This window comes from Cyphomyrmex costatus, unplaced genomic scaffold (genome assembly GCF_001594065.2).
Source record: "Cyphomyrmex costatus isolate MS0001 unplaced genomic scaffold, Ccosl1.0 scaffold223, whole genome shotgun sequence".
Taxonomy (NCBI): domain Eukaryota; kingdom Metazoa; phylum Arthropoda; class Insecta; order Hymenoptera; family Formicidae; genus Cyphomyrmex; species Cyphomyrmex costatus.
In genome coordinates, this window is record NW_017276291.1 from 12017 (window position 1) to 35454 (window position 23438).

Below are 23438 nucleotides of genomic sequence, written 5' to 3' on the forward strand. Positions count from 1 at the left end.
TTATTTATAATTATTATAAGTAATTTAATTAAAACATTTTTTATATCTTTTGTGGTTTAGATATTCACTTAAAAAGAAGGAAAGTGATTTTTTTTTCAAGACAGAGTTTTATTTTCTTAACGTCCGATTGAGCAAGTTATAAACAAATACGTGTCTCTTATTTTTATCTATATTTTAACATATTCGAAGCTTATTACAACTGGAAAAAGATATTTATTTATGTTTTCTTGTCAGTAACATATTTGAAAAATCTGAGATATTGGAGTATCTTTACATCTTTTCTCGGACATATTACCTTTATATTATGCAATCATTACTTTGAACATATTTTAAGGGAACACTTCAGCATTTTCTATTAGCATTTACGCTTATTACTACAAAGAATACGAGCCTGGAGATTTTAACTGCGTGAACGTGAACTTTTCGTTAAGATGGAAACTGAAGTCCCATCGATATCGCGCACGCAATAGAAATAATATAATAATAAAAAAATGATTAAAAGCATTGAGATAGTTGAACCGTTTTTGTACAATAAATGTGATTAAACGCAATCTGATCATCTATATAACAAATAGTTTCGTTAGGAATCATTGAATAGAGAATCATCCAATGCCCAAAACATACTTATCAAATATTAAAAATAGATAACAAGAGCCAAGAATGATTGAATAGAGTGGATAGTATACAATTAGCGAAAGAAAAGGCATTGTTTTGTATACATTAATCGATACATACAGAATTATTGTATATAGCGCTAATTATACGAAAAAAAAGATAAATAAATCATTCCAGTTAGAGGACATAAATAATTCACTCCGGAATATGATGGAACGATACGAGGGCACGTAAAGTGTTTTTTCACCGATATGTGTAGCTAACATTTAATTAAAGGGAAAGAACACTGTTGGCGCTACGCTTATTCGTACATCGAAAAAATATTAGAGATGCACATTTAAAAGTGCTCTTCTAAACTTATTTTGCACTTGTACTAAAGTTTCAAGAAATTCATGTCGCACTACTGTTCTTTGTCTACGAACGACAAATAACAAGACTGACAAGAAGGATATGCTCGCGATTTTTGGATCCGTGCGAGATACAAATACTTTCTTCTTTACACCAATATGCCGAAAAAGATTAATATGACACGTCAAATTTCCAAGCTCTCGCGTGTCCAACAATTTCTTATGTTCATCTGTGATTATCCTGACTGATCTGATCAGCACGTATTTGATCCATCGATTTGCTTTGATTGCTCAAGTCTGATAAAGATTCGCTGTCGCTGTTCGGATTTACGCGAACTGGTGATGGACTATCCACAGGCCGAAAAGAGAAACTAGGTGAATCCGCGCTCGATAACGACTCGGGTGTGCCCACGGAACTGATAGTTCCAGGGAGGGGACTGGACAGAGCATCCAATCTGTGAAGACAATATTGAATTAAAGAAACTATATTATAGGAGCACACATATATTGGCTTTACTTTTTATTGTTGCAGTGAAATAAGTGTAAATTTGTTTTACTTCAACTTATTGCATCGTATATATTATTTCGGAGAATGCAGGAACAAAAAACAGATTTTTGGTCATTTTTTTTATATTAAAAAAAATACTTGGATAATTTGATCATATTTAAGTCTAATATATGTATACAGAAAATTGTAAAAATATACGCAACCTGGATGCAACTGACGTCAATAAACCAGAAATACGTTTTGCAGGTGGTTGTAAACTGTGATCCATTCCAGCTTCGTCTAATTCGAATTTTCTTTTGACTGGTCCTAAACAGCTTGGCCTTATCGCGATAGGACTTAAACTGCGCCTGTGTTTCATAAAATATTAGCAAAAAATAATAAATTAATTTATTAATTATTAACTAGGAATAAAATAACATAAATTGCAATAACTATTTTTCCTTTTTAAGTATAATCGTACATAAATTTTCTGCAACAACTTCTCAAACGAGATAAATTTATGTTCTAAACAAGATTTACCTCGTAGCAAATGCCTTTCTCGTAGGACTAGGAGACAAATTATTCTTCCAGATGTGAATTCCAGGAGAGTAACACTGTCTTTGATTAAATCCAGATCTTGTGGGGGAAGGTGAAGAACACAATGGTGAGCCGGTGATAGACAGATTTAAACTTAAAGGATCCAATGGCCTCTTTGATCGTTCTACTTTGTTAAGCTGCTGCGTGGGAGACTCTGAATCCTTGAATGATAATCCTTCCGCCTCCAAAGTGAGATCCTCCCATGATTGCGATATCTGCATGGCACTATGAATTTCCTTCTCGTGTGCTGCCTCTCGGCCAGCGACATCCACGCATTCTTCTTGTCTTAACTGACTCACACGTGGTGTCAATCTAGGAGCATTACCAGGGCTCTAAAAGTAAAAAAAGTAAATAAATTAAACAAATGAAAAGAAGCCGACATTGGTCGTTCTTGCGTAATAAATTATATTTAAAAAACGATCTTATAAGATATTTCGATTCCTCCCTAATTTGGATTCTCTTTGATACAGAAATATAATAAACGTTATAAAATTAAGAATATTAAGTGCTTTTTCACTGACAAGTGTTGTTAAGCTATTGCCTATATATAAAAAGTCATCAAATATACCATGTCTTTAATATTTGACGGAATACTTAAACGGTAAGTTGAATATTAAACTAAAATATTAGAAACAGTAAATTATTGTAGTCAAAATATAAGATTAATCTTAACTTATATATTAATAAAGCAATAGCAAGATAATAATGCGAACATATTTTGATTTGTGCGCATTATTGTCTTGCCATTGTTTTGTGAATATTTAAATCAGGATTTAATCTTCTATTTGGACTACAATAATTTATTGTTTCTAATATTTTAGTTTAATATTCAATTTACTGTTTAAGTATTCTGCTAAATACTAAAGACGTTGTACATTTGATAACTTTTGATATATGGACAACAGCTTAAAAATGCCTATCAGCATAAAATCAATGTAAAAGCGCTTTATACTCTAATTTTGTAACGTTTATTATATTTCTGTACCAAAGAGAACCCAAATTAGGAGTCAAAACGTCTTGTAATTTTGATATTTAAATATAATTTATTACACGAGAACAACCAGTTTCGGCTCACTTGCCAACACTGATTTTCATTTGGTTAATTTCATTTATTTCATTGGAGCTCTTATACAGTTTTTGATTAAAAAAAAAGTCGAATAAAAATAAAAGACAGTGGAAGTTTTCCAATAAGCGACACTGTGTAACATATAATAGTTATCAAGATTGACATACAACAAGAATGTAATTATTCACTGTATTACACAGTGTCTCTTGTTGGAAAGCTTCCAGTATTAGTCAAATAAGCTGATCAAAGAGTATAACATTACAAAATAAAATGTTACATTTCTTCTAACTTACTGTAAATTTAATTTTTTATTTATTTATAAAAAAAATAAAATGTTACATTTTAAATTTTGCTACTAGAGTAATAGAGAAACTTAGATGATATTTAATCAATACTGAGCTGAGTAATACAAAGTAAGAGAGTAAATAAATAACATGATCTTACACTGGTACTAAAACGTCGTAGACGAGTTGAATTTGCAAATATATTATAGGTTGACACAGCATCCCTGCAAGTGACAAAATAAGAAATATTTAAAAACAATTAAGCATAGTTGCAAATATTATTAGAAAATGTTTTTAAAAATGTTTAATAAACTTATTAACAAAAGTTCTCTCAATGACTTTAAAAGAATTCAGAATTCAAATTTACTTCATTACTTTACAAATATTACATAAACCATACATATGCAATGTAAATTAAAAATTAATTAAAATTAGCAATAATATGTTAAACTGACCACTATACGAAGAACACAAATAAGTAAAAAAGCGCCAAACAAAGATCGAGGTTGAATCTTGATGTTTAATATTAGGAGTATAAATAAGTTTCTGTCGTTTGACAAAAGATGGCGCCACCAGTATGTTATGGTTAAAATTGTCTGCTGTAAAACGTCATATCGTAAGGTTGGACATCTGGCAACAACATAACTTTGAAATATTAGCACTTTTGTATCAGCATCATATATCTTTTTTCGTGTGAAGATGTCGAGTTTTGAGCCGAATAAGCATCATTTGCGGGAGCTTCTTTAATTTGAAGAAATCTGCAGCTGAGGCGCATCGATTGCTTGTAGAAGCATATGGTAAGGCTGCCTTAAGTGAGAGAAGTTGCCGTGAATGGTTTCAAAAGTTTAAGAACGGTGAATTTGACGTCGAAGACAAAGAACGTAGCAGAAGGCCGAAAGTGTACGAAGACGCGGAATTGGAAGCATTATTGGATGAAGATTCATGCCAAACGCAAGAAGCACTTGCACTTACATTAGGAGTGACTCAACCAGCAATTTCACATCGCTTAAAATCATTGGGAATGATTCAAAAGCAAGGAAATTGAGTTCCATATGAACTGAAGCCGAGAAACATTGAACGATTTTTCACATGTGAAATGCTGCTTGCCAGGCATAAACGAAAGGGTTTTTTGCATCGTATAGTCGCTAGTGATGAAGAATGGATCCACTACGATAACCCAAAGAAAAAGAAATCATGGGGACCACCTGGCCATGCTTCAACATCGACAGCCAAGCCGAACATTCATGGAAAAAAGCTCATGTTGTGTATTTGGTGGTATCAGCTTGGTGTCATATATTATGAGTTGCTCAAACCGAACGAAACTATTACTGAGGCTATCTACCGAACACAATTGATGAGATTGAGTCGAGTACTCAAGGAAAAACGCGTCCACTACTACTCCAGACTAAATATAGGTCTTTACTCCAGACACGATAAAATTATTCTTCTGCATGATAATACTCGTCCACATGTTGTGGCGCCGGTCAAAACCTACTTGGAAACACTCAATTGGGAATTTTTACCCCACCCGTCGTATTCGCCAGACATTGCTCCTTCTGATTACTACTTGTTTCGATCGATGGCGCATGACCTGTCTGAGCAACACTTCACATCATATGAAGATACCAAAAATTGGGTCGATTCGTGGATAGCTTCAAAAGATGACCAGTTTTTTCGACGTGGAATCCACCGAATCCACCAATTACCAGAAAGATGGGAAAAAGTAGTGGCTAGCGATGGACAATACTTCGAATAAAACATTAGGTACTGTTCTTTCACAATAAATGTCCAATTTTTGATTTAAAAAATGGTGGAAACTTATTTATACTCCTAATAACACTTTTTTTACATAATTTAAAAAAAATATATCTTTAATTACATAAACGGTGTGCCGATTACTGTTGGATTTGGAACGCAATCATAAAATGGAGCTAATAATATCACAAATTAAATTCGTCAATTTAATAATAATAATGCTAATAAACATCTTAAAACACTTATTAGGAAAAAGAATTTATTAGGAAAAATATTACTTCTCTCTCAGTCAGGTTTCGAATCTCTATCTATAAGTGTTTTCTAGCAAGTACGCAGTGCAACACAGTGGATCATTATTACATCCTTGTTTGCCAACGTTGAACAAGGATGAAATAATTCACTGTGTTATACATTATCGTTCTTGTTGGAAATCATCCTATAACAGGCGAGCACCTTTTCCAATTGAGTCAGTGAAATATTTATTTCAGACTTTATTTAAAGAACAAAAACTGCAAATAGGTTCGATTTAGACCACTCTCCCCTATTAATAAAATTCCTTATGTATTTATTATACGCATATACTTTTATATACATACGCATTAAAATTATATATAAGTTATGTAATAAATTACATTTATGCGAAATAGACATTGTGTGGCTCGTAAGAGTTTAATGCACTGTAATTTCTCACAACTATAATCATATATCTAAACCATGAAGTAAGAGTAAGGAGACTTAACTGTGTAGACTGAAGGTGGTCACGAAAAATGTTCCGTGTACTGCCATGTCCGCCGAACGGAATAACTTGCAACATTTCATCGCCATGTTGAATATTTATATGTGTGCAGTATACTTGCGACTGTGTACACGTATGTGTACACATATACATAATATATATCGGATCGGGATGACAGATATGTTAACCTGTAAAGTCTCGAACTTTAACGCTTAATAACTCGGTTCACAAGGCCGATCCCCGCATTTTTCTTATAGATTCTTTCGTTCTGAGTGAAAACGCGACGAATGAGTATAATTTTATACGTTTAAGACACGTATTTGTCTTCTAAAAGGTAAAGTATAGCTTGCTCTCCTAAAATCTTAATAAAATTATACTCATTCGTCGCGTTTTCACTCAGAACGAAAGAATCTATAAGAAAAATGCGGGGATCGGCCTTGTGAACCGAGTTATTAAGCGTTAAAGTTCGAGACTTTACAGGTTAACATATCTGTCATCCCGATTCGATATATATTATGTATATGTGTACACATACGTGTACACAGTCGCAAGTATACTGCACACATATAAATATTCAACATGGCGATGAAATGTTGCAAGTTATTCCGTTCGGCGGACATGGCAGTACACGGAACATTTTTCGTGACCACCTTCAGTCTACACAGTTAAGTCTCCTTACTCTTACTTCATGAAACACCCGCGGTAACACGGATATTTGTCTTTATGTGCGCGGATACTTGGACCATAGTTGTGGGACTTGTAGCATCGGAGATGTATATCAATTGTCCATATCGATAATTGGCTAATTTAAAATAATATGATCTCAGACTGCATTGACATGCAGCGTAACTTGCGTTAGTCAATCACATCATCTCAACCAGAATAACGCATAGTAGCTGTTACTACTAGATTGTTACTGTCTGAACTAGTGCAGGAATAAAAAATAGACCTAATTTGATATGGATTTGCATATTTTTGTTTACATAAATTACGTGCATGTAAAAGCAGCCTTATCGGTAAAGCAGTTCAAAATTACTAGGAACCGACTGATGTGAGTAATGTGTGCAAGTGCGCTCCTGTGACATAGGACCACAGTTTAACCATATACAGTTACGACAGTTATGGAAATTTTTTGTGGACGAGTTTCATGGGTTGCACTGAATAGTGCAAGTTCAAAAGAACACGCCAAGATTTTCAGTGCAAAAGCTGAAGTGCTATTTCTAGTTGTAAGTGTAAGGACTTGACTAGGACTACAGTATAAAAATGTGACTAGACAAAGTATGAAAATGTGACCGCAGTGCATGCTCGCATCGCAGTGTTACGTGATAGATTTCCTAACCTAAATAGTCATGAACTTTAACGATTGGGGAGTCGTGTGGCTCCATGCGATAAACGGTTGACTCATGATCTGTGGATCCGGGTTCGAATCCGTCTACTCCCCATATACGTGATTTTTTCACGGTTAATGTGTAAGAGTATATAAGAAATAGAGATAGTTGATAAAAAGAATAAGAGTTATTAAAGTGAAATAGTGAATTGATAAGAGTAAAAAGAAATGAGTGTAAATAGATATGAATGTATATAGTATATTAGGAATTTAAGAATAATAGGATTTGATTACGAGTTGATTACTCGAACTGGATTTTCGTTGCGTCATATTGCCTAAGGATTAAGGGCTGAAGACGTGACTGCCGTTCGGATTCGGCGTTAAACTGTAGGTCCAACTAAAAAAAAAACTTTAACGATTAATATCTTGGTTCGCGGGGCAGAGCGACGCTTTTTCGCGCAGATTTGCTTGTCCCCATGATATCATGCTTGGCTGCGTTCAGAACATAGATATTTATATAACACTAGATCGCTAACTGGGCTCTAGTACATGATTCCGAAAAGTATGTACTAAACAATGTTTTGGAATCAATTTTTATGCACGGTACATAGGGGAGTTAGCGATCTAGTGTTATATAAATATCTATGGTTCAGAATCATCATCTGAGTGCACCCCTTGTCCCTAATATATACCCTTATACTGAGAGGTGTCGTGTTATCCTTGTTTATCGTTCGTGAACAACAAGGATAAAACAACATCTGGGTGCATCCGGACGACGATTCTGAACGCACCTCTTGTCCCTAATATATATCCTTATATTGTGACAAAATGATGCACTGATATCAACTGATATCCTATAGGTGTACAACTTTGCTTCCGCCATTTTCCTATAGATGGCTTTAGCGGTAAGTGGTGGTCGAAATAAATAGATCATAAGACGTCATACAATAAACTTGGGCATCTGTCAACATAATCCCATAGAAACATTAGTCGATTTGTGTCTGCATCATAAAGTTATTCTCGATTGAAAATGACAGTTTACGAGCCGAATTCTCGTCATTTGCGGGAGGTTTTAATTTTCTGTTTCAATATGAAGAAATCTGCGGCTGAGGCTCATCAAATGTTCTCAAATACTTATGGTGAGGCTGCTATTAGTGAAAGAACGTGTCGTGAGTGGTTTCAACGCTCCAAGAACGATGATTTTGACGTCGAAGACTGGCGATGGAAGAGAAGTTTTCGAAGATGCAGAATTGGAGGCATTACTTAATCAAGACTCGTGTCAAAATCAAGAAGAATTGGCACGATCATTGGGAGTGACTCAACAAGCCATTTCAAAATGCCTCAAAGCGATGGGAATGATTCAGAAGCAAGGAAATTGGGTGTCGTACGAGTTGAAGCTGAGAGTGTTGAACGGCGTTTGTTTGCTTGTGAACAGCTGCTTGAAAGGCAAAGACGGAAGGGATCTCTGCATTATGACTGAGGACGAAAAATGGGTTCATTACGATAACCCCAAGCGTAGAAAATCATGGGGAGTTCCTGGCTATGCTTCCACATCGACGGCCAAACCGAATATTCACGGCTCCAAGGTCATGCTCTGTATTTGGTGGGACCAGCTCGGCGTAGTGTATTATGAGCTGTTAAAACCGACTGAAACAATCACAGGCGATCGGTATCGAACGCAATTCATGCGTTTGAGCCGAGCATTGAAAGACAAACGACCGCAATACAACGAGAGACACGATAAAGTGATTTTGCAGCATGATAATGCTTGACCCCGTGTTGCGAAAGTGGTCAAGACATACTTGGAAACGTTGAAATGGGAAGTCCTATCCCATCCGCCGTATTCTCCAGACGTTGCTTCCTCCGACTATCACTTGTTTCGATCAATGGCACACGGCCTGGCTGACCAGCACTTCCGGTCTTATGAAGAAGTAAAAAATTTGATCGATTCGTGGATCGCCTCAAAAGATGACCAGTTTTTTCGACGCGGGGTTCGTACGCTGCCTGAAAGATGGAAGAAAGTAGTGGCCATACTTGGGCAATACTTTGAATCATAAATGTATATAACCAGCTTTTTACAATAAAGCCTCAAATTTCGGAAAAAAACGGCGGAAGGAAAGTTATACACCAATATATCTAGTGCACTGAACTGACACCGTCAAAATATTTCGTACCACTTAGTGCGCACTACGCGAGTATCGTGCGGTCAGATGAACACGTGACACTAGTCAAGTGCGCATTGGCACTGTCAATCGAAGATGCTATAAGATAATCTGAATGCAGTGGTACAGTACGCACAAGCTGAATGTACGGCACTGAAAAGGTTCGTACTCAGTGCGCACTAGTGCAGTCTGCCGAATTCGCTATTAGAAAATATTAAGCCCGTGTCACACTACGGATTGTGGACGCGGATCGGATTGAGATTGCGAATCGCGCATCGGAATTCACAGCCAATCAAGACAAAGCAGCTTTATCTTGATAATAATGTTGTATCAAAGTACAATTTATAAAATGGTCCGTTGTTAGACAATGTTATGAAAGTCAAATTTTAGTTGTTACTCTTAAAAGTTTAAAAATGATATATATGATATTATTATTTATTATATTATAAAAAAAACTAAAAAAATATTATTTATTTATTATTTTCCAAAATTTATCCTTTTTAGAGATTATCATATCAGATATTTTATTTTCTATCACACGTCTTTATAATGAGTTACTAAATCTATTAAAATAATTCTCAGCCTCTGAAAAATTTACGTTTACGTTGTTTATTACTTATGTCTTCTACGTTATTTTTAATTTAAAAAAATAATTGTTATTGAAAATAATTAAAATATTAACGATAATTTAAGTTTTTAATGTGGTTTAGTATTATAATAAACAAAGGAATTAAAAATGAGCATATACCACGACGATGGATAGATTTAGCGAAATTTGCGTTTCAAGACCGACGATAGTTCAGCGCGTAAGTTAAAAAGGGGGATGGAAGTAATACATACATTACTATGGATAAAATATTGCGAAGAATATTACTACGTCGACCCGCCATCAAAGGTCTATAGATATTCGCAAATTCTCGCAAGTATTTTAATTCGCGTATATCGCTTTATATAGAATCTCGATTGAATAACTCTTGCAGGCGTATAAGGTAGACTTCCACTACAATGTCTTACTGATGAGTCCAGTAGTAGAAGCTGGGACGAAACGCCATATTTAAGTAATATTTTTCGCAATATATTAAATTAATTTTCCTTCGTTTACTGATGATGGTCATATTAAAGGCCGAATCGTTTACTAATAATAATAAAAATTTCGTTTTAATATTCTACGAAATACATTATATTTTCGCTAAATCTATCCAGCGTCTTCTCGTGGTATATGCTCATTTTCAATTCCTTTGTTAATTAAAATATTATTTTTAAGTATTCACATAACACGATGCTGCATGTTACCATATTGTTAGAACCAATATTGGACCAATCAACGACTGAGATTTAATAATTTCTTTAAGTTACACATAGGTTATAAGTTTAATTAAACATGCAACGTAACGTTGGTAGAAACCAATCAGCCTCAAATCTAGGTTTAATTTTAACGAGAGTTTTGCTAAATCGGAGATTAACCCCCGTATTCATAGTCAGACCTTATACTTAAGGCTTCCTTAAATTTATCTTTAGTTACTCAGTAGCCAATAAAATAATTCGTAGATCATCTGAAGATAAATTTAAGGAAGCTTAAGTATAAGGTCTGACTATGAATACGGAGGTAAGACAAAAATGGTAGAAACGGGCATTAAAACGAAAAAAAGATGAAGAGTTTGTTGAACTGAGATTAAAATTAAATCACATTTTGATAGAAACGAGCATTTCTGTATTGTCATGGTATGATAATATGGTTAAATAATGTATAATAATTTGTTTTATATATATTTCTACGTATAAAAGAGGATTTCTGTTATATTTATACTTCCTCAAAATAAGATTAAGAACATTGCTTATGTGCACAGTCTCACAGTCATTTTTTTAAATAATTTCCAACTTTTATAAAGTTTAATGAAAGAGCTTCCAATAGAACATTTTGAAAGAAATGCATATTTATATGTACAAATATAATAGAAATATTAAGTGCTTTTCGGCAATATACACAGGTTACATTGTGTAACACAGTGTATGATTCCATGCTTTTCAACTAAGCCACACGTCGATACACAAACGTACACAGTTAAAATATTTTGTGTTGTTACTTTATATCACTTTACAAATACCAAATTTTTACATTTCATTACCATTTATTTTTCTAGAAGTATTACTCCGATAAGAAGTTTTAAAATTATATTCCGATATAGTCAGACATAGGTGTATAAAATTTTTTTTTTTTATTTTACTCTAGTAAAATAGAAAGAGTAACATTTCGGCTATACTTAATGTACGATAGTACGTATCAAACAATGTACTGTTACTGTAAAGCATATATTTATGTGTATTAATACAACATGCGGCAGTTTCACTATATACCAAAGAAAATATATTGAACAAAAAAAAATTTGATTGTTCAACATCTGCATTCAATAGCTAGGCAACACCTATGTTAATCCATGCAACGCTGTTGATTTTACAAGATCACTAATAGCTGGAGCGGGTAATACTTCAATTATCTGCTCCTATAGAAACTGCAAGTAACTACTTGGTAATAAAAATCATTGTTAACAGCGTTTAGTTGCAATCTTATAGCGTGTTTGACCTGACTGGATTTGCATCAACCTGGGTTGGATTTAATGCTCCATTATTGGTTAATGTTACACATTCTATCAATAAGAGGACACAAAATGTCATTAAGGAATTGTTCCATCTTTTGGTAAAATTTACCCGTTAGGTAAGTAGCAAGATTACCCAATCACGTGCGCGAATTGCCAGGTTTAACAGGTAAATCTCACCGAAAGATGGAACAATCGGCCACAAACCAGGCCAGGTTGATGCAAACTCAGTCGTGATGAACACGCTATAAGACTGCAACTACAGCAGATTTTTCGCTAGGTCCTGCTACAGACCACGATTGCATTTCACATTTTATCCTGGGCCTGGAGTAACTCAGGATACAAGCGGGTCACATTCCGCAATATATATATATATATATATATTGTGCATAAAGGGGAAGGAAGTAGTCATTAACGTACCTTGACGACGATGTTGACGGTGTAGTAACGGACATGGTCGCGCTGATCTCATTAATCATCGGCGCGCTGCTGGATCGCTTCAGACTAACGATCGGACAGTCAACGTCCATGATTGTCGGGGTGACACGCGGCGGCAGTCCCAGGTGTCTCAAAACGTAATCGCGCGACGTCCGCGCGGAGATAGCACATAGGAGAACCTGTGGGCGTCCGAGATTATCCGAGAATACCGTCTCCGTCGCCGTCGCCGTCGCCCACCGTCCCCGACGTTTTCAGATCCGTCACGCAGGCTTCCGCGAGGTCCTCCGCACGAATCTCACGATCCCGGGTACACACGTCGTCTTCGCCGGCTGTCGCGACCGACGCGAACATCAGGGATGTCCACCCCACCAACGAGGAAGCCACGCGAGTTTATAGGTGATCAACGAATCCTTCTCGAGATAATTAACGCACCCACATTTCCCTGGGGATGAGCGAATACTCAGGACGACGAGCACGGTGATGGAACGGAAAAAAAAAAAAAGGGGGAGTTTCTGGTACAAAGCGCAAGTTATCCAAACGAATCGAACGAACTTCGTGACCTTAATGCTGTTGTGCAGCTAGTGCCAGCTAGTGCTACTGCTGCTGCCGTCAATATCACAAGTTCATAAGCTGGGGTACTGTTGTGCTTGTGCAGTGTACGTGCGCGACATGCGACGACACGACGTTATCGATCACTTCCACTTTAGTATCGTGCACACGAATGCGATAAGGTTCGCGATCCGCAGGCCTTAAGTCCTGTGTCCACGAATTCGAGCCGAGAATTCTAATAACCAATCAACTTGCTGTTTTTGCATAAAAACTACAATTTAATTGTTAATTAGCTATATACACATTCCTGGACGCAAGAACTCGGATCTATGACTTGTCAAGCTCTCTATATAGTACCCGTGAACTGCCGTGAACAACTGTTCAGTTATAGCAAAGTGAATTTTTTTTTTATTCAATGTACCCATGCGCATTCACAGAAGGCTATGTTCAAATTCCCACCCGAGTGCCACTCAGGTATCCTTCTATCCTTATTGTTTGCCAAATGTTAAACAAGGATGACATGACACCCAGGGAGCACTCGGGTGGGAATCTGAACACGCCGGAACATGAAGAAAGTATATGCTCGTATAATAGAAACCCTCTAATTAGAGTCGCGAAATAACGTTTCCAATTTTAATTTATCGTCGATATTTTTCAGCAAAAGTCGGAAATAGTCATGTTTAAAATTTAAATTCGAAAGCATGGTATTTCAAATAAAAGATACACTTTTTATAGAAAATAAACTTTATGGTCCGTATTCAGAACGCGTTTTTTTGATAAAAGCGCGCTTTTATCTCTGAAATTCTATAATATGCACAACGTAAACTATAGCATGTTAGAGAGGTAACATCGTTGTAAGCGCGTTCTGAATACGGACCATAAAGTTTATTTTCTATAAAAAGTGTATCTCTCTATTTATTAATTTATTTATATTTATTTAATAATACTATACATAGTCACAGTTTGCTATCAAAATAACGTTTTCTTTTGTTCTTATGTTTCTTACACGCTGTCTTATACTTCAAAACAGCAAACCTTGTAAAAATGGTCACGTTCAGCAGACTCAACAGTTTTACAACTATTTTATAATTCTTCGCTTAGGATAGGTAATACTAAAGGCCATCACACGTACAAAAATTTTAGTAGTATCGTAAGGTCTTAAGCAAATCGGCCAATCACAGTTTAGCGTATTAAAATGTGAGATCGTAATCTTAATTGTGATTGGTTGATTTGCTTAAGATCTTACGATTACTACTAAAATTTTCGTACGCGTGATGGCCTTTAAGGCGCAGATACAATAGATTCGTAACCTTAACGTAACCGTGACGTAAGAAATCGACCTCGTATAGTCTACAATGGCTGCCTGTAACCGTAACGTAACGTTAACTTAACGAATCGTAAGGAGTCGTTTGTAATGGGCCTTCTACAATAAGCCATAAGTCATAAATCGGAAGTAAGAAACTAAAAATTGACGACTGTGATTGGTCCATTTCTAGCTTATGACTTATGATTTGTGACTTACGGCTTATTGTAGAAGGCCCATAACGGTTGGAAAACTATTGAGTCTGCAAAACGCAGCCATTGCGCAATTCCGCAGCCTCATGTGGCTCCGCCCTGACTCTTTTGCGCATCCGCGAAAACGGTTTTTCCTGTATTTTTCTATCGAGTTCCGCTCTATCTTCTTCTAAAGCTAATCACCTAATTACTTTCTGTAGTAACCGCTCCTCTAATTTATCTTTTACTCCGAATGACATTTTCCCTCTCCTTAAAAAAACCACCCCCCCAAGCTTTGTCACTTGCTTCTTGCTTTTATCAAATCCAATGAATTAAAAATTTAAACTGGGCTCGTTTTTTGCGTGCCCTTCGTTAATTTTGATATACCGCGGGCTTTATCCCCCTCCACTTACATGGTGGCCATATTGGTTTCGTTCTATCCAATCGTCTTTTTGCAGTGCAACACATGTAGCATAACCATAATATTTTTATTTGTGTATACTTTATTCTATTCTATCTAGGTGGAGTTTCTGAACGTCAATTTTAATTGATGTGCTTTTAAACTGGTCCAGATATAAAATATTGTGTTAAAAATGACGCTTGTCCTACGGCAACTATATCAATTCTATACGAAACAAAGAATGTGTACACCAATAAGCCATCTGATTAAGCTATCTAATCACAAAATTCATACATCTAAAGGTTGGTTGTATTATACTGTTAGAATAAACAATTATTTACTGCTGTTGTTATTTAGAAGTCAAATCTGTTGGAAAAAATAATTATACAAGTCAGCTTTTGCAACTCAAAAATCAATAAAATTAGGCTTATTCAATGCGTTTTTATATGAAACAAAAGAATCTGTTTAAAAAAAACGGGGCATTGTTTTGCTCTATGAACCGAGATATTGAGCTGATTCTACAATGAGTCGGTAGTCGAAAATTTTATTTAACCAGTTAGTTGTAACCTAAATAGGTAACTATGATTTTTGATGCATTTACAAGTTAATTATACAGAAAATCGTTTAGCTCGACTAATGGGAAGGAATAAAGTCGAATTTGATCAGTCTTAAGAAAATCAGTGTGTGCTGGCTGATTCTTCTTCTTTTTCTAAATTTAATTGGCCTTCATTAATGAGATAAGCATGGCCAGAGTGTTAGTTGATTCATTGTTAAGACTTAGGACTACCATCTATGAACTCGTAGAATCAGCAAATAATCTTCAGCTTAATAATCAAATAACTGAGACCTCTAACAAAAAAGTTTCAGAGCCTTAAAGTACCTCTGTGAAGTTGGCACCTCATTTTTCAAAAAATAAAATTTGTCACAGTTTCGAATACACCCTGTTGAATTCTAGAGTTTCTGCCCAAAATAAAGAATAGTTCTGGCAAATTAACACAAAAAATCGAATATTAAAAATTTGGGGTGCCAACTTCATAAAACACAACAAAAAATCGCGATATCTTCTAAACTACTAGTCCTAGCTTTAAATGGTAATAACTTTTGATAGAATTCTTGGGGTGCTATTCAGAATTGTCAACAGAACTGCTGTAACGTTCAAAAATTTTTTGCCTTTATATGTGAAAGAATCAGATATTAAAGAAACAGCCATATCTTTTAAACCCTTAGTTCTAGCACTTTGAGCATTAAGGACTTTCGTTAGAACTCGTGAGATGTTACCCATAATTGCCGACAGAATTGTCGTAACTTTAAAAAAATGTTTACCCCTCAAGTGTTAGAAATTTTATAACCCTATATGAGCGTTCAATGGAACGCATTTCATATTTGTTGTAAATCTACTATCACTGATATTTTTCTTATTAGATAGTATATTATATGTACATACAAACTTGTTGACTTGTGCATTAAATGAATCAAATTTAAAAAATCTTGTTTTCCAGTTATATTTCATGGTGAATACGAAATGCAGGATCCTAAAACTGAGGCTGATATGTAGGTAAAATAAATGTATTTTTGTTTTCATGTAAGATTTATAAAATAAATAATTGTTTTTAAACTGTGAAATATTTGTATGAAACGTATCTTTTTAACACGAAAAATAAAATAGGTATAATTTTTGAAGTTATTTGTATGCATTATGCAAGATTTTAAAAGAAATTAAATAAATTTGTTTGAAATTTTTAATAAATATTTTATTTATATTAATGGATATAGCTCTGATCAGCTTGACCTTGACATATCAGCTTGACATATCTTGTTAAAGTTATGATCTTGATCAAACCATTTCCTTATTAAAATAACAATTAAAAATTTGACAGATCTAGTGCTTTTGACAAAGTTTATAATTTAAATTGTTATTGTTAAAATTTTGGAGTAAGCACAGTGATCAATCCAATTAGCTATTTCTATTTAAAAGTTTAACAAAAAATAGTTGAATTTAATCAAATACGAGATTACCGATTATTAATTATAAAACGACAATTAATATTAGTAATATGAAACATGTAGACATTAAGTTAAGTTAATGATTCTATAACGTTGATTAGTAAAAATTACTTTATTATGGATGTTTTTCCAGAGTTAACGTCACTTTTATTGACAAAACAGGCAAGAAAGTTAAAGTAAAAGGAAAAGTAGGAGATAATGTGCTCTATTTGGCTCATAGATATGAAATTGATATTGAAGGTGCATGTGAAGCCAGTTTGGCATGTACAACTTGTCATGTATATGTACACCATGATTTTGTGGATAAACTTTCAATTCCAGATGAAAAAGAAGAGGATCTTTTGGATTTAGCGCCTTTCTTGAAGGAAAATTCTAGACTAGGTACATATATATATATATATATATATATCATTTTTTATTACTTATCTTTAAACTAATTGCAAGATAAAAGGGTATTCCAAAGATAAACTTCCGTATCATAAGACAAAATTGGTTATATGAGTAACTTGTGCATTGTAAGATTTCTCTGTAGAATATGTAATATTTTTGTACTCAGAATTGCCTTCATTGCAGTCATTAGGTCCGATTTTTATTCCTGAACTAGACTGCATTCTAGAACTCTCTTTCTCGCTTTCGATAAACGATATGAAACATATACTTATTTTACTATATGTTTCAAAAGTGTACACTAATTCAGCCAAAGAAAACAGACCTATACCTATTTTTCGTTTATCTTTAGAATACTAATTTTTATGCAGCAAGTTTTGTCTTTATAACAGAAAGCTAAATACGCAAAGCGACATCGAAAACTTATCGGATCTATCTTTCCATCCTGTGTCTCTTAATCCCCACTTAAGATTTATATGTTTACCACTTTCAATCACACATTCCAATTAACAATTTATGCTTCGTTTTTCATTGTTATGTAGGTTGCTCCGAAAGTTTCCGCAAAATCGTGTATAAATGTATAATTAATTTATAAAATTGGCTTTATTGTTTCTCAAAGTATTCTTCAATACAATGAATACATTTTTCCATTCGATAAAACCAATCGTCAATGTATTTTGACCATCTTTCTAGAGGCACCTCGTATATCAGATTTTTGAATGCCTGGACCGCCGCATCTATTTAACTTCAAATCACGCAATTTTGTCCTTAATATATGAAAATAGAAAGAAATAACAAGATGTCAGATCAGATCTATCAGGTGGATGAATCAGATAAATGTGGGAATATGATCACTCGACAATAATAAACTGTACTATTATTAAATATACTATTATTAAAACTTTGATAGAATATTAAAAATAACAAGTTTATACATCATAATAAAAACTTCAATTTCATCTCTCTATAAGAATGTCATTTTTAACGAACTTCAACCTCTAATAATCTAGTCATGCATCGAGTGAATCCAGTACCTTCAACATGTTACGACAGAGCCGCTACAGTGACACAACGTCTAATGCCCCATCTTGCAGAAACTTTCAGAGCACGTACCCACTTATTTTAATTAATATTAAATGACAAACTATTTAATATCTCGCTATGTACATGTATCGTAAGATAGACCAGTTCAGAGATTGAGGTAAAAAAGTTTTGATTTTGCATATATTTTAATTATAACAAAATTACTACTTTAATTACTTAATAATTATATCCTTGTTACAGTACTTATATGTAGGAACACACATTGTTTTACATTCCTATAATTAATACTATAGTTTTAGAGCCATACATCTTGTAGAGTTGGACGATTTGACGACCACAGGAAATTAGCATTAATATATATTTAAACATGAAATTTATGTAATGTACAAAAAGAACTATTGTTCACTCGACTTTTTATTATTTATGTAATTTAGTTTTTAATTGCCTGATCAAGATTTATATATATTATTGTAAGATTTATTTATTATTTATTTTAAAATTTTAACATAGATGACGACCAGGTAGAAAAGGTCGAAACACTTGTTTTTATAATATTAATAAATTTTAAATATGAACTTAACAAATTACATTCAGCGCGGCTCTGAGATTTGTAATTTTGAAGAAATGAGTTTTTTTTTTGTTAAATTTTGTTCTATTTTCTTTTATTGATAAATGATAAAATAAATAAATATAGAAAAAAAACTTGTAGACAATATTTTATTAAAAAAATATTCTATATCAGGATGTTCTTTATATATTGTCACAACTTCATCATTTCTAAATTTACGAATCTAAATACTAAATTTACCTAATTTTACAAGCACGAATAAATAAATATGAATAACTTTTGTTTATATATGATTTTTTCTAGGTTGTCAAATAATTTTGAAGAAGGAATTAGATGGCATAGAGCTAGAATTACCTAAGGCAACTAGAAATTTTTATGTGGATGGACATACCCCCACTTCACATTAAAAAATTGCCTTTTTAAAGTGAATTGAATTAAATATGTAAATATTTGTAAGTAATATCATAAAATATATTTTGTAATAAACAGTATTATTTAAATGTGTGTGATCTTTCTCTTGGGCATTGTCAGATTCGATAAAAATAACAAACACCACGTAATTTTCTTGTATAAAGCACAACCAAATATATTTATTATTTCTTTCTTATACCTAATGTTACGTCCTTTAGAGCCACGTAACGCGATATTAATGAGCAATATAATTAAATATCATATTTGTTATTTAATTTATTAACTGTTTACTATACGAATTGACCCAGATTGAGGTTCTACTCAATAGAATTATTATATCCGCGACATAACATACAAAATTTATATTAATAAAATATATAAATAACAAAAATGTTAGTCAGATATATGCACTCCATATTCAAACGTACGTGACCTTTTAGTAATATAAATTAAGAAAATAAAAATTTGCGAAACAAGAAACTAAAAATTTCGTGGTTACAATAATTTTACGAAAGATTTGGCTAAGCTATTTGTTTATATTTCGTCGAGTTATCTCAAATTATAAAAAAAAATTATTTTGTAGATGAAGACATAAAGGATAGGCAAAGATCAAATCTATTTTTTTTAATGGAATATGTTTTTATTTTCCATTATTGACCTTGTATAACCTTGAATGACCTTCAATTATAGGTCACTGTATTCGTCATAAATGCTCTATCAAAATGTAAATAAAAAAACATTTCATTTAAAAAACGCAGATTTGACCTTTGCCTATCCTTTATGTCTCCACCTACAAAACAATCGTTGACATCACATTAGGCTTGTTCTTTTTGCCTGCACTGTCTACACCAGTTCAGACAGTGCAATAAGTTGAAGTGAAACAAACGTATATCTGTTTCACTTCAACTTATCGCACTGTGGGCACAGTGCAGAGAAAAAGAACAGGCCTATTATGTGCTCCTCGAAACCAAACAACTTTTGTTTGATACTTTTCCTTCTATTGTTAAAAACAAGCCAGTTATTCAGATGACCTGTTTTAAATACCTCACTCTGTATAAGCTCACTCACACGCATACAAAATTGTAAACTTTATTAATATCTCATAAACTATAAACTATCATGTTTTAAAATCATTTTTGCTTATTACAGATTAATAGGAGACGCGTATATAATTAATAAAATTTATTAAAATTTTTTTTATGTTATCTAGACCAGGGTTCAGTACGTGATGCAACTTTCGGTCGAAAGTTTCCAGAGATCCGGTTAGCTCCGTATATCTGCGACGTATCCTGCGGTTTAAGGTTCTCAGCATAGGATTGCCGTAACATATTAAGACTTTTAGGATTATTAACAAGATTATTTTTGACTTGCTTACAAACAATTAGATTATAATTATTTAACTTTGCTTATATAGCACGTGGTAGCACGCTATCAAGAGATATAGCGATGTCTATTAATTCAATGTCACACGCCAAAGCGTGTGCGTTACTTACGTCTATAACTTAAGTCTGTCTTAATGTGTCACGGCAATTCTGTGCTCAGATCCTGACTTAGGGTCTGAGCACAAGCACTGCCGTAACATTTTACGACATACTTAAGTTATAGACGTAAATAACGCACAAGCTTTGGCGTATCGGCGTATGACGTGTTTATGTATGTACATTATTGCCATATCTTTCGATAGCGTGCATATACACGTCATACGTTGATACGCCAAAGCTTGTGAGTTATTTACGTCTATAACTTAAGTGTGTCGTAAAATGTTACGGCAGTGCTTGTGCTCAGACCCTTAAGCTCCACGTCACTACCAACACCCTCGTCACCAGATACCAAGCCTACTTATCTCCTGCATTGTTCCACTGAGCTCTGTGCTGCTTACTCTTACATATCAGTCAAATACTTTAATCTCCTCTTCTTATATCAATAAAAATTTTTATTGATATAAAAATGTTTTATGACAGCTGTGACAGATTTCCTAACCTCAATAGTTGTCAAATTTAACGCTTAATATCTCGGTTTGCGGAGCAGGGCAACGCTTATTTCTGCCAGATTCTTTTGTTTTATGGAAAAACACGTTGAATGATTTAATCGATTTTTGAGACGATTACTCTCCACTGCACCTTACCCCCGGATCAAAAATTAAAGATGTTGCAAGAAAATATGGTATCTCGTTAAGTTGTGTCAAAAGCTTTTTTACTAAAGTAAGAAATCTTTTGTTAGAGAGAGTCACATCTTAACAAAGTAAATAGTTATCAAAACATTTCTCTCAGTGAGTGCTACATATGTGCTACTTACAGTCCTGCTTTGGGGCGGAGCTAAGATAACCTTTTTATTGTGTCACATTTGGTCCCGAGCGTGTGATTATAAAGAGGTCCTACTGTATGTAAAACGTTACATAATTTCGTTTAAAAAAGTGGAGGTGATCTTTGTATCTCTTTGGTCTCTCCATCTAGACAAAAAACAACGTGACTAAAACACATTCCCCTCGAAACCGTTTTCATCTGAGACGTTTTTTTCGCATCATCAAGAACAAGTGAGTTACAGCAGGACCTCTTTATAGTCACAAGCTCAAGATCAAATATTAAAATATAAAGGTTATCTTAGCTCCGCCCCAAAGCAGGACCGTAAGTAGCCTTCTTAAACACATATGTAGCACTCACTGAGAGAAATGTTTTGATAACTATTTATTTTGTTGAGATGTGACTAACAAAAGATTTTTTACTTTAATAAAAAAGCTTTTGATACACAACTTGACGAGATACTATATTTTCTTGCCACATCTTTAATTTTTGATCCGGAAGTAATCTCTTTAATTATCTGTTGCTTATTATTATACACTTCCTCTTTTAATTCATGTTTACACTCAAAAATAATTAGGCAACTAACAATTATGCAAAATAATTAATAAGTAAGTGGAAGACTATCCCCAAAGGTTACAATATTGAGCACCAAAAATACGAACCTGAGTGCGTCTCAGTCACAGATGTCTATACTGTGGTCTCAGTAAACAACTACGCATTGTTTACTGCGCAAGCAGTTGTCATAGAAAACGCGTCACGTGGGTTACAAACGTGTGCTTATGACTGTGGACTACTTGGGAGGTTGTGATATTATAAAGAGGTGGACTATAAAGAGGTTCTACTGTATTTATCTACTGTAACTTGTTTTTAAATGCCTCATCCTGTATATACAGGAGACGCGGTAGTATCTGCTGCCATGTTAAAAAAAACTACTACTTAATTTAAATTAAAAGATTAATAAGACACTACAAGTCTCTTATCCCGAGCCACCAAAGTCCATTTTTGGGGGGTTTATAAAATTTCACTCTCTTTCGTTATATATATTTAAAAAAATTTTTTTTTTATATATTTGTGATATATCTGTACTCTAAAAAGTAAGTGATATCCTAAAAAAATCATATAAAAAATAAAAAGGTCAAGCCATGCTAAAAAAAAAATCCTCAAAAATTTAAACTTTTTTATCTAATAATATTATTTAACCATGAAAAGTAACTGATATATTATTAATTGAAGGTGCCAGTTCAAAGTGAACATACATAAAGGCTGCATTCCCATTCATTTGCTAGAATATATAGGATGAAGAGGATCAGAATGTCGTCGGCCGAAGAATATTTTTAAACGTGAAGTTATACAAATGTTTGTTATAACCGTCGTTAGAATATTTGAAAACAACGTTAATACTTATTGATACATTTTGTCAATTGAAATATTTACTTATCAATACAATAATCTTTACTAGCAATAATGTTTTAACCTCGGCTTTAACTGTTCAAACTATTAGGCTAATTCTACAATGTTCTTTTTATTTCCTGTTTGTCTCTGGTCTTTTTGATCAAGAGAGGGCAAGAGACAAACAGTAAGAAACAGGAAACAAAAAACACATTGTAGGATTAGCCTGAACATTTTTAGGTTATTACGCATGTGAAACTGCACGTATGTACGACGTCACTAGCTAGTATCCAGTCTTGAACGATTCTCCAGTACGGTATTCAGGAAATGGCGGCCACTGGATACTGTAGTGAAACAAAATAAATAGGAACGCAGCCAAGGCTATGTTCAGATTCCCACCCGAGTGCCACTCAGGTATCCTTCTATCCTTATTGTTTGCCAAATGTTAAACAAGAATGACATGACACCCAGGGAGCACTCGGAT

The 23438-nt window shown here is 33.9% G+C and overlaps 2 protein-coding genes across 2 annotated transcripts; one reads left to right on the top strand and one right to left on the bottom strand.

Annotated features, from left to right (window-relative positions):
* Positions 1–679: 679 nt before the first annotated feature.
* On the bottom strand, positions 680–12657 carry LOC108773878 (protein FAM122A). The gene is made up of 5 exons (XM_018539831.1): positions 12391–12657; positions 3557–3620; positions 1990–2378; positions 1674–1817; positions 680–1417 (listed from the first exon to the last, which is right to left on the bottom strand). Exons 1-5 carry the CDS (start codon positions 12498–12500, stop codon positions 1189–1191), a joined length of 936 nt encoding a protein of 311 aa, XP_018395333.1. The 5' UTR covers positions 12501–12657; the 3' UTR covers positions 680–1188.
* Positions 12658–14914: 2257 nt separating this feature from the next.
* Fdx1 (Adrenodoxin-like protein 1, mitochondrial Ferredoxin 1) lies at positions 14915–19261 on the top strand. Its single transcript, XM_018539829.1, has 4 exons — positions 14915–15153; positions 16351–16402; positions 16989–17236; positions 19158–19261. The coding sequence occupies exons 1-4, from the start codon at positions 15045–15047 to the stop codon at positions 19259–19261; spliced, it is 513 nt and encodes a 170-aa protein (XP_018395331.1). The 5' UTR covers positions 14915–15044.
* The last annotated feature ends 4177 nt before the right edge of the window (positions 19262–23438 follow it).